Genomic DNA, 12736 nt, shown 5'->3' on the forward strand with positions numbered 1-12736 from the left:
ATTGGCAGGCGGGTTCTTTACCACTAATATCCCTTGGAGAAGGGAAAGGCTTCATTCCAGTATTCTGGCTTGGAGAATCCCATGGACTGTATAGTCCATGCCATCGCAGAGACCTGGACATGACTTTCACTTCATTTCATTTCACTGGGAATTCCCAACATGTAAATAGGTGCCATCAAAATTATTTCCCAAAAGCACAACGAATGAAATCAAGCTTGGCAAACACATTTTCATATGCTAATGGCCGTGATGAATATAGACCTGCCGAGTTTACTAAGTAGACTGGATTGGAAGACGAAGCAGAGGCTCATCCAGCCTGGGGCAGCTGTTCTGGGTCCCTCGGGGTCTAAGCAGTCACACTTGGACGCCCACATCTGCATTCATCCAAGAGGACTAATCTGCAGTAGGATGAGGCATCAGACTGGGTCTGTCCAGCTGGGAAAGTCCCACTGAGCTCCACGAGGGGCCTGGACAGTCAGCTCCTTGGTGGAGCTTTTAGGGATAAACCCCCCCCCCACAGCATGGCCGTCTGAGGTCAGAGCCAGCCTCCCTCTCCAGTGGAGGCTCATCGATTTCTTTTTACCTTTCAATTCTGGTTGATGGTGGGGTGGGAGGGGGGTGAGAAGTACTGTGAGGCTGTCTCCAGACTCGGGAGAAAGAGTTCCAGACGGGTTGTGTTGTCAGCCCTGCGTTGCCAGCCTGAAAGCAGAAGTGGGGGGGCGGGGACACTCTTTATCTGCAGTTCTGCCCTTTCTCTGCAATCTTGTCTTGGGGGAAAGTTCCTTCTAATCCAGCAGAGCCAGTCTGTCACCTAGGGTGACCCAAGATTTGAGATGAAAACCCAGGTTCTCGACTCCCAGCACCGAACAACATCGTAAAGCTGGTGAATAACAATAATTGTAACAGAAGAGGAAACAGGTGCCCAAGGTCACACAGTCAAAATAATAACAAAGCCAATAAGTATAGGAGGTGGGGCTGGTGAACCCCAGGTCCTGTCCGGCACTGGGATTTAGGGTTTGGAGGGGTCACCCCGAGCGTGGCTCCCTTCTCCACAGCTCTGTGCTAATTCAGGAGTGCAGCCTCGGAGCCCCATTTACCCACAGCCTCTCCTGCCTCACTGGGCTGGGTGTCTCTGGATCCTCCATCTGCCTTCCTAGCCAAGTCTCTTCTTCTTTTTTTTAAAATTATTTATGCTACCGCATAAAGAGCCCTCTTCACACTGTAAGCCCATTTCATCCCTGTGAGCTTGGGCTTTCTGATGACCTCCATTCCCTTGAGGAAAGCAATGCCGATGAGAACTCTGCTCTCTGGGGATATGGGCTTTTTTCTGTAATGCAGTTGCCTTTCTGGTGGTAATAATAAGGCACTAACGGCCCAGCTTCACTGGTGGCTCAGAGGTAAAGAATCTGCCTGCCATTGCAGAAGCCAAGAGTATTATCCTTGGGTCGGGAAGATCCCCTGGAGGAGGAATATACCCACCCCAGTATTCTTGCCTGGAGAATCTCTATGGACAGAGGAGCCTGGCGGGCTGCAATCCATGGGGTCACACAAGAGTCAGACACGACTTAGCAAGTAAACAATGACAGCCCAGTACTTTTTCAACAGGGGACCAGGTAGCAATTTTTCTCCTCAGAGGACATTCGACAATGTCTGGAGATATCCTGGGTTGTCACAATTCTGGGGTGGGAGACTGGCTACTGGTATTCAGTGGGTAGAGGCCAGAGGTGCTGCTGAACATCCTCCCGTGCTCAGGACAGCTCCCTCCATCCCCCCCAAAACAGAGAATTGAAAGTGAAAGTGGTAGTCGCTCAGTCGGTAATGGGGGAGACAAGGTGAGCCCCACTCCAAGAGTGTGGCAGCCAGCGTCCCTGCCCCATGGAGCTTTTCTTCCAGCCCCCGAGTTGGAGGGCAGCCTATGTGCCCCTCTTGGTCGGCAGCCCTGGTGGACATTTATCGCTTTCTAAGTTACCCTGTGAGTCTGCCCATCGGATCCACCTGGCTGTCAGGAAGCTCCGTGGGGCTGGAGCTTTGTTCCTGAAAGGCCCAGCGAGGCTGCCTGTCCACTCGTCTGCTCAGTAACGGGACGGACAGAGAGGATGGGGGAGAAAGAGTGACAGCGTGTTCAGGTCGGGGCGTTGCGACACCCTTTGCTCAGGATCTTTTCCCGTCCTCAGATGTGATTCTCGAATGCCTTGGCTTCAAATGGGAACTCCACCAGCCCCAGCTTTTTCAGTCCGAGACCTTGGCCAAGCTCTACCTGATGGGCCTGGCCCGGGGCAACGCAAACCCTGAGAAGGAGTCAGTGAAGATTCTGCAAGGTAGGTTCTCACCCAGGGCGGGCGCCCCAAGGACCTCTGGTTAGAGAGGCCCCAGATGGGCATTTGGATACTTGTTGGGGGACCACGATCACCCTTACAATTAAGAACAAGGCTCGTGGTCTGACCTCATCACCGGACTTAACCTCAGTCTCCGTGGCTGTAAAATGGGATAATGGTTCTGTTGTGTTTCGCTGTGGAGGAGGAACAGGTGTAAAGTTCTAGAGCAAAGCCTGGCACAGCGTGAGCACTCAGTAAGCGTCAGGTATTTTTTCACAAGAACACATTCTTTTCCACCTGCTACGGAGGAGGCTCTGCCTACTTCTTTGAGAATATGGGTGGGTGCTGAGTCCGAAGATGGGTTTTCTAGAAAGAGGGCATGGTTTTGACATCTGTGGCTTGTTTGGCCCTAAGCGTGCTTGTTGGAGCTTTACACGTGTCCATCAGTTTTCTTTGTTCTTTTCCTTTCGTTTCTCTTTTCTTAATTCCACCTCACACCCAAAGCTATTTAGGTCACTTCTTTCTTTTTTCTCTTGATTTTTAATCCTAGTAATCCCCAGTCGCTCCTTATCTGTCCCACACGTTCCTCTCCTGCAGCCTTGCCAGCTTCTTCTCAGGTAATATAGAGTGGCGTCTCCTCCAGACACCTCATAAGCAGGTGCCATGGAAAAATTCGAGGCCTGCGGGGCAGCCGGCATGCCAGCCAGGATGGAATCACATTTCCAGGACGTGGCAGTAAAGCTCTGATATTCCAGAGCCAGATAGGCTGCCGGAGCCCTCTGTCACCGCCCTGCCCTGAGCCAGGAGGAGGAACCTGGCTGCCTGCCGGAATCTTCCCGGCCACGGAGCCTCTGACTCAGCCCTTCCCGAGTGAGCTGGGAGCCCAGAGCAGGCTGCGGCATTCCCACAGAACAGTAACGAGCTTCACACTGCCTCAGAATCTTCTTTGCTCTTCCTATGCGTTTGTCCCACTGTCTTCAAAGTGACACCAAGCTCTTTGCCCATGGCCCCTGTGCCCAGGTCACAGCTCTTCCTGGGAAACCAGTGAAAGGCTGTGGAGGTCCAGACAGTGGGTGCCTTGAAAATCAAGAGAATTTGTGTTTTTTTTCCTATTCTCCCCCAAACTTCCCCTCCTATCCAGGCTGCCACATAACACTGAGCAGAGTTCCCTGTGCTGTGCGGTAGGTCCTTGTTGGTTATCCATTTTGAATATAGCAGTGTGTACATGTCCATCCCAAACTCCCTAACTACCCCTTTCCCCCAGCAACCATAAGTCTGTGAATCTTTCCGTTTTGTAACTAAGTTCATTTGTATCATTTCTTTCTAGATTGCACATATAAGGGATGCCTTAAGATATTTCTTCCTCTCTGTCTGACTTCACTCAGCACGATACTCTCTAGGTCCATGCATGATGCTTCAAATGGCATTTTTCCATTCCTTTTAAGGGCCAAGTAATGTTCCATTGTATACACGTGCCACATCTTTATCCGTTCCTTTGTCGATGGACATTTAGGTTGCTTCAGCGTCTCAGCTCTCATGAACAGTGCTGCAGTGAACATTGGCATGCACGGATCGTTTCAGCTCATGTTTTCCTCCGGATGTATGCCCAAGAGTGGGACTGGAGGGTCATATGGTGTTTGAAAAAACTCTAAAAATAAGAAAAAACTCTATTTTTACTTAAGGAACCTCCATAGTGGTGGTATCAATTTACCTTCCCACCAACAGCGTAGGAGAGTCCCGTTCTCCCCACACCCCCTCCAGCACGTATTGTTTTGCTATAGCCATTCTGGCTGGTATGAGGTGATGTCTCATTGTAGTTTCGGAAAGTCAAGAGAATTTGGAAGGGGAAAACAGTGCTATCGTTAATGCCTTTAGTAAGTCTAGAGTGGTGTCAGTTGGGACCTCCCTGGTGGTCCAGTGGTTCAGACTCCAAGCATCCATTGCAGGGGCACAGGCTCAATCCCTGGTTAGGGAACTAAGGATCCCACATGCCATGTGGTGCGGCCAAAAAACCACACACACAGAAGACATAGAACAGGCTCACTTGAAGGATGGGGCCCTCCTAAGACAGCCGTTCTAATTGCAGCCCCGTGCTAGAGGCTGGGCCCGGCTGGGGGACATCAGGCAGGTGCGGGAATGAGACTTCAGTGGCCGAACTGTCACAACTTCTCAGTGTCTCCCCTGCAAGCACCACCAGTTGTGTCCAGCCCTGGGACTCTTGTTTCCAAGATTTTCAGTGCATGCATGCGTGTTAAGTCACTTCAGTCCTGTCAGACTCTTTGCAATCCTATGGACTGTAGCCCGCCAGGCTCCTCTGTCCATGGAATTCACCAGCCAAGAATACTGGAGTGTGTTGCCATTTCCTCCTCCAGAGAATCTTCCCAACCCAGGGATCGAACCTGTGTCTCTGTGCCTCCTGTATTGAAGGGGAATCTTTACCACTAAGCCACCTGAGAAGCCCTCAGGCTGCTCACAGCCTAATGAGAGAAAGAGGGAGGGAAGGGGGAGGGCCGCTGTCAGTGTGACCTTCAATGTCCCTGCTTTGAAAGTCACAGTAGTTGTGTCTGATCATTGGGAAAAGTTGGCCCATGGGGACATGATTCAGTTCAGTTCAGTTCAGTCGCTCAGTCGTGTCCGACTCTTTGCGACCCCATGAATCACAGCACGCCAGGCCACCCTGTCCATCACCAACTCGCGGAGTTCACCCAGACTCACGTCCATCGAGTCAGTGATGCCATCCAGCCATCTCATCCTCTGTCGTCCCCTTCTCCTCCTGCCCCCAATCCCTCCCAGCATCAGAGTCTTTTCCAATGAGTCAACTCTTCGAATGAGGTGGCCAGAGTATTGGAGTTTCAGCTTCAGCATCATTCCTTCCAAAGAAATCCCAGGGCTGATCTCCTTCAGAATGGACTGGTTGGATCTCCTTGGAGTCCAAGGGACTCTCAAGAGTCTTCTCCAACACCACAGTTCAAAAGCATCAATTCTTCAGTGCTCAGCCTTCTTCACAGTCCAACTCTCACATCCATACATGACCACAGGAAAAACCATAGCCTTGACTAGACAGACCTTCGTTGGCAAAGTAATGTCTCTGCTTTTGAATATGCTATCTAGGTTGGTCATAACTTTCTTTCCAAGGAGTAAGCATCTTTTAATTTCATGGCTGCAGTCACCATCTGCAGTGATTTTGGAGCCCCCAAAAATAAAGTCTGACACTGTTCCCACTGTTTCCCCATCTATTTCCCATGAAGTGGTGGGACCGGATGCCATGATCTTCGTTTTCTGAATGTTGAGCTTTAAGCCAACTTTTTCACTCTCCACTTTCACTTTCATCAAGAGGCTTTTTAGTTCCTCTTCACTTTCTGCCATAAGGGTGGTGTCATCTGCATATCTGAGGTTATTGATATTTCTCCCAGCAATCTTGATTCCAGCTTGTGTTTCTTCCAGTCCAGCGTTTCTCATGATGTACTCTGCATAGAAGTTAAATAAGCAGGGTGACAATATACAGCCTTGACGTACTCCTTTTCCTATTTGGAACCAGTCTGTTGTTCCATGTCCAGTCTGTTGTTCCATGTCCAGTCTGTTGCTTCCTGACCTGCATACACATTTCTCAAGAGGCAGATCAGGTGGTCTGGTATTCCCATCTCTTTCATAATTTTCCACAGTTTATTGTGATCCACACAGTCAAAGACTTTGGCAGTCAATAAAGTAGAAATAGAAGGTTTTCTGGAACTCTCTTGCTTTTTCGATGATCCAGCGGATGTTGGCAATTTGATCTCTGGTTCCTCTGCCTTTTCTAAAACCAGGTTGAACATCAGGAAGTTCACGGTTCACATATTGCTGAAGCGTGGCTTGGAGAATTTTGAGCATTACTTTACTAGCATGTGAGATGAGCACAATTGTGCGGTAGTTTGAGCATTCTTTGGCATTGCCTTTCTTTGGGATTGGAATGAAAACTGCAACTTCTTACGAGTCTTCAACTATTTCAAAATAAATAATCATTTCAACCACACATTCACTAAAAAAAAAAAAAAAGCAAATAAAGATAAGCAAAGCACAGCGTGATCCACGCCAAGGTCAAGGTTGTGCTCACGGTCCTGCAGCCTCACACTGTGCCTTGCACTGCGGCTGTCACACCTGTGCACCCTGGTCCCGTTTCTCTCCCTAGCCCAGCAGCCTGGGAGGAGCCGAGAACAGCGCCCCGTGAAGAAGATGATCCTCTCCTTGAAGATCAATGACCCTCTGGTCACGAGAGAAGGTAACGTGCCCCTGTCCTGGCATTCTGAGAACGTCGTTGAACAGCAGCCCTCTCAGGTTTGAAAGCAAATCAAACACCACAAACTGGAGGCGCACAGTGCTCAGCGCCTCCTTAGTAAACAGCTCGGAGGCGCAGAAGGCGGGGCAGGAGGCGGGGCCAACTTGGGGAAATGAAAGAATGGGAAATTGTGCTACAGAGAGGTGCTCATCCTTGTAAAGAGGCCGAAGCAGCCTTCCCAGATGGACCCGGGAAGGACGATGTCACAGCCCTTATGGGCCGTAGCGCCCAGGCAGCGCTCTCAGGCCCATCCTTGCCCTGGGCATCGCCCCCCTGCCCCCGCAGCCCCCAGCCCCCGCCATTCCCCGCAGGGCCCCTTCCGGCTGCCTTCCAGCAGCCCAGAGGGCTTCCTTGGGCTCAGCCTCTCCCCCTCCCATCCTGGCCACTTAGAAATACCTGCTGACAGGCGTTAATACAACCTGCTGTCTCGTGCCCTCAGGAAATTGTCCAGCCTCGATGGGGCTAGTTGTCCTCTGAGTGCCCGGAACGCACTCCAGCACTGTTTGGGATCAGGCAGGACTTGGAATAAGCTGGGTCCGTCTGCCCCTAACTGGGGACTAGCACATTATCCTGGCTCTTCCCAGGGGTCCTTAACCTTTTTGAAGACCCCAGACTCTGAGGAAGGCTTTCTTGATAGATCAGACAGTAAAGCGTCTGACTGCAATGTGGGAGACCGGGGTTTGATCCCTGGGTCAGGAAGATCGTCTGGAGAAGGAAATGACAATCAACCCACTCCAGTACTCTTGCCTGGAACGTCCCATGGATGGAGGAGGCTGGTAGGCTACAGTCCATGGGGTCACAGAGAGTCAGACAATCTGAGGACAACCTGCTGTTAAGTATGTCCAAAGAAAACAAAGCGTGCCTCCTTGCACACATGTTGGGCGGTGACCACCTCCCTGTCCAGGCCGCAGACCCACCAGGTTAGGACAGAAGCCCCAAGGCCCAGACTCACACAAGATTTTTCATAAGAGCCCTGTTTTCTTTAGCTTCATCCTCAACTGCTTTGGGGGCTGGGAGCCTGGGCAGCGTCTGCACCCAGGTCCGAGCGGGTGCGTTCTGGCTGCTGCATCTTGCCCGTCCCCAACTCGGGACACTCTTCCAGCACGCTGGTGGTGAAGGGTAGAGGGCAGGGGACGCCTGGACGTGGGGGACAGGGGGCTGCAGAGCCCCCAGGCTGATGGCTGGCCCTTGGATGCTGCCTCCCCAGCCTTCGCCACGGCCCTGAAGAACCTCTACATGCACGAGGTGAAGATATGCCTAGATGACGTGCTGGGCGTGCTGGCCGCTGCTCACATCCTCCAGTTTGGCAGCCTGTTTCAAAGGTGAGGCCGCCCAGCCTCCTGGTAGAGCAGCCAGGACCCCGAGGGCTCCAGGGGCCCCAGAACCTGCCCCCCTAACACCTCCTGTTCCGATTTGCTCAGACGAGGTGGTGACGTCACTCTCTCATTGGTGGTCCCGACCCTTCCCACTCCCCCTCGCCTCAGTGGCCCTGGGCCAGGTGGATTTGGCTCAGCCATTGATTGAACCACACCTTCATGCGTGTGTTCCTTTAAGAATGACTTCATGGGCTTTTCCAGGACACCAGAGAGGCAGTGGGCGCCTGATGGGCAGGGTCCCTGCCCTCTGAAGCTCCTGTCCAACTGTCTTCGAGACATTGGGAAAGAGTGAAGTGGGGTGGTGTGAAAGGTGGGGGATTCTCAAATGGAAAATTCTGTGTTATATAAAATTAATTTCAAGTAAAATTGGTACCTGCAGTTTGGAGGAGCATTTCTTAGAACTCCCTCCCCCACCTTTTTTTTGTTGTTGTTCAACCACTCAGTTGGGTCAGACTCTTTGTGACCCCATGGACTGCAGCACGCCAGGCTGCCCTGTCCTTCACTGTCTCCTGGGGTTTGCTCAAACCCATGTCCATTGAGTCAGTGAAGCCATCTCATCCTCTGCTGCCTTTTCCTGCTTTTGTCCTCAATCTTTCCCAGCATCAGGGTCTTTTCCAACGAGTTGGCTCTTCACACTTTTTTTTTTGGTATCATCTAATAATCCTACACTCCATCAATGCTTATGAAAGGTAAGTGAACCAAATGGAAAAGCATTGATTAATTTTTCTCGAATATTCTGTCCCTTCTCTGGGGATTTTCCACAGATGTGTGCTTACTACTCTCACATCCTGAACACAGGGGTGGTTTCTTGTCGCCCTTTGATTTCTTACTTCCTGATGCAATTCAGTAGACAAGAGATTTAGGGCAGGGGTGCTTTGCCTGGTTTGTTTCACCACCCTAAGCTTCCGTTTCTTCATTTGAGGGAATGAATGAATGGACTTCCCATCCTAGCCTACAGAGGACATCCGCAGCTCTGTAAAAGGCAGGGGCAGTATCTCTTCCAAGGACCTAACTCATTTTTAATAGAATTCACCTCGCCAGATTCAACCCCACAGATTTTTTTTTTTGAGTCAATGCCTCATTTCTGGGGTCACCTGAAATAACTCTGGCCAGATCCTCAGTCTGGAGCATCTTGAAGCCTCGTTGGTGATGCAGATGCCTCTTGAACCCAGGGGTGCAGGCGGTCAGAGGTCTGGTTGTGGCCGCAGAGGACACACAGACAAGGGACTCCAGCATGTCAGCCTGGCCAGACTGGTGGATGGCTGGGGGATGGGAGGTTAGCTGTCATAGGCAGGGACAGGTCGTGGAGTCTCGAGGTGAACCAAGGCGTCTGACCTTGACCCTGGTCCAGGTTTTCCTGAGAATCCCCGCTCCCCGGCCATTGTGTGTCACGTGACTTTAGCTGAACGTAGCCTTGTGACGTATCATCACTATGAAATCACAGCTTCTGTACACAGGTGTTTCTCAGTGACTGGTGCCATGCAGGGAGATATCTCTGACCCCAAATCTGGAAGGCCAGCTTCCCTCCAGCCACCTCCTGTCTGTGAGGCTTGGCTGCCGTACCGGGGGCCAGATTTGAAGCCCCATGGTCCTTCTGGAGCCCTCACTCTGGCTTATCTGGGGCAGAGTCAGGAATGGCAGGTCATCCTTTCTTTCCTCCTCCACATGCCTTATCTTGAATGCCTGAGCAGGGAGGGCTCCGGATACTGAGCCAAGACTATCATTCCGCTGATGGGCAAATCTGGGCCCGCCTAGGGCTCACGGGCCCTCCCCGAGGTGCTGCAGATGACTGTGGTGGGGCTGGAATCCTAGCTCAGAGCCAGGCGGGCCTGACACCCAGCTGGGGTGGGTGTTGCCTGCCTTCGAGAGGCTGATGGTGCAGCTGGCAGGGATGTGGCAGTGCAAGCCTCAGTGTGCATGCACACGACTGTGTATGTGGGTGAGCAGAAGTCCCCCAGGTCACTCTGATAGCATTGCCACCCCAGGTGCGCTGGATGGGCTCTCAGAGGTCATCTTGGCTGAGATCCCCGCCAGCGCAAAACCGCTGGATGGCCACTGTCTGAATCACCCACCCTCGAGGCCACCCATCTTCAGGGGATGAAGTGTGTGTGTGTGTGTGTGTGTGTGTGGATTATACAGGGCGCTGCTCCTTAGACGCACACATCATTTGCATCAGTGACTGCTTTGACACAACTGGGATCATAGTTACTGGTTGTTGCCTGCACACACACACACACACACACCCTCCTGAAGAGTCACTTGGGTCCCTCCAGGCCCACAGGGCTGGAAGGACATTTCCTTGCATCCGTGCAAAGTTGAACTCCATCTGTGAGTTACTGCCTGATGCCGCTAGACCTTCCGGAAGTGGAGATCCCCGGCCTCTCTGAGTTCGCAGGCAGCTGGCCTGGGTGGCCCCAGAACTTGCTCTCTGTCCTCCGGTCTGGGAAATCTGACCATTCCAGGCCCGCCCAGCTAGGGAGGCTCACGGTGAGGAGGGGGACCATGGGGGAAGGTGTGAGGAGCACTGTTTTCTGCGTCCCAGCTTCAAACCCAGCTAATTCCGCCCACGCATCTCCCCTGGCAAAGCCAGCACCTGAAGAACACCGCCCGTGGTGAGGGGTGGGGCCTGAACCTTCCGCATGGCCCCTCTCACAGCTGGTTTCCCCTCGCTGATCTGTGAGCTTGGCTCACGGCGAGCCCAGGAGCCCCAGGAGCGGAGGAGCCTTGTACATGGCAGGTATTTCCAGAACCTGCCACAGAGGCTGCCGCAGACGAGACTCTTGGGATGCATATATGCTGGGAGGGCTGCTGCCTGGCAGTCTCTGGCTTCAAGGAGGCAGAAGCCCCAGGCTGAACAAGGGCATGGCAATCAAAGCAAAGGGAACACGTGGGAAGTAGCAACCACGGAGACTTCCAAGAGGAGGTGGTACTTGAACTGAGCCTGGGAGGAGTCCAGCTGTCAAGGGTATGAGAGAGGGGGCTTCCTGCCGATGAGAGCATAGAAATTGGAACTGCTTAGTCACTGAGAATCAATGTGGCTAGAGTCAGGGAGGGATGTGGAAAGATGATGGGAAAGGTGGGTGGGGCAGTTAGGCTGACTGCAGGTCATGCAGACCTCGAAGGCCATAGGAGCAGGTTCTACCTGGTTTTGCCAGCAGAGGAGAGCCTGAGGCTTGGGAGGAGAGTGACCAGAGCCTCTCTGTGTTATCGGCTTTGGGATACAGCTGTCATAATGTGGTCACCTGTCTGTATGTTAATGTGTGCTGGGCCCACTGGCTTTGTTCTTGGTAACCCAAGTGCCTCGAAGGGTGCCTGGCGCACAGTAAGTGCTCAGTAAACAGATCCTTGATAAATAAATGAACCAAGCTCCAGTACTTTGGCCACCTGATGCAAAGAGTCGACTCATTGGAAAAGACCCCGATGCTGGGAGTGATTGAGGTAGGAGGAGAAGGGGACCACAGAGGATGAGATGGTTGTATAGCATTGTCGACTCAAGGGACATGAGTTTGAGCAAACTCCAGGGAGATACTGAAGGACAGGGAAGCCTGGCGTGCTGCAGTCCATAGGGTTGAAAGGAGTCAGACATGACTGAGCGACTGACTGAACAACAAGTAAATAAGGCCTAGGTGTGAAAAGGATGGAGATTTTCATCAGAAAGTTGCTTTTTCAGTCTACTCTCATACAGAGAGGAAATAGGACTGGAGGCCCCTCTAAGAAGCTCTCAAATGGTCTGTACAGGAAAAACTCGCCTTCAGCAGGAAGGCAACCAAATGTCATCCTGGCTAAAATTAAAACCTAGCAAGGCGCTTTTCAACTTCCCTTTGGCTCAGTGGTAAAAAATCTGTCAACGCAGGAGCCGAGGGTTTGATCCCTTGGTTGGGAAGATCCCCTGGAGAAGGAAATGGCAACCCACTCCAGTATTCTTACCTGGGAAATCCCATGGTCAGAGGAGCTGGTGGGCTACAGTCTATGGGGATGCAGAGTCAGACACGACTTAGCGACCAAACAACAACAGCAAGGCTCTTTTAGGGGCTTAATCTCTAAATAGTAATACTTCTCCTTGGTGCCAAAGCTACTCTGTTTTCTTTGGAAAGATTTGATCTCAGAGCTCACCTCCCTTAGCCCAGAGCTCTTTGCAACAAGCCTTGCTGGTCTTGTCCTCCAACCCTATGTCCACTATCTTAAAATACGGCGCTTTCCCTTGCATGAAAGGACCCTGTTGCCGGCATGGGGTTGAGTAAAACCTCTGGGGCTTCTCACTTCCCTGAACGCAGCCCGGGGCTTCCAGGAACAGTGTTCTGTCTCTGCAGGTGTGTGACCGTCATGATGAGCGGACTCACGCCGAGCACCATCAAAAACTTCTACCTGGCTGGCTGCAAGGTGAGAACAACCTGGGCGGGCACACAGCATCTTGGGGACCCTCAAGAGCACCCAGACTCTGGGATTTCAGCGCCAAGAAATCTGTCTGATGGCACCAACCTAACTGTGCCCACCTTTTATTTTGCCAAGTGAACAATTAAAAAAAATCATTTTATCTTTAAAAGAATATTTTAACACCCCCCACCCCCAAATAGAAAAGCTTTAATTGGGAAAGAGGGCGGGAAAAGGGACAGCCTTTCTCATCAAAACAGCAGACAACGTTCCAGGACATTCTTGGTGGGACTGAGGGAAATGCATCCCATTTGGGCCCAGTCAGTACGTCAGGGTTGGCAATAAATGCTGTATTCTAACTC

General features: G+C 51.9%; 1 protein-coding gene across 6 annotated transcripts in view; it reads left to right on the plus strand.

The window, feature by feature from the left end:
- BTBD16 (BTB domain containing 16) overlaps positions 1–12736 on the plus strand; it is a 56700-nt gene that overhangs the window by 14172 nt on the left and 29792 nt on the right. For all 6 annotated transcript variants that reach the window (XM_061403731.1, XM_061403732.1, XM_061403733.1 and 3 more), the window contains exons 6-9: positions 2175–2318; positions 6481–6570; positions 7835–7949; positions 12314–12383. In XM_061403731.1, the coding sequence (XP_061259715.1) occupies positions 2175–2318; positions 6481–6570; positions 7835–7949; positions 12314–12383 (419 nt within the window). The remainder of the gene's footprint in view (positions 1–2174; positions 2319–6480; positions 6571–7834; positions 7950–12313; positions 12384–12736) is intronic.

The sequence above is a fragment of the Bos javanicus genome, chromosome 26 (assembly GCF_032452875.1).
Source record: "Bos javanicus breed banteng chromosome 26, ARS-OSU_banteng_1.0, whole genome shotgun sequence".
NCBI classification, from domain to species: Eukaryota; Metazoa; Chordata; class Mammalia; order Artiodactyla; family Bovidae; genus Bos; species Bos javanicus.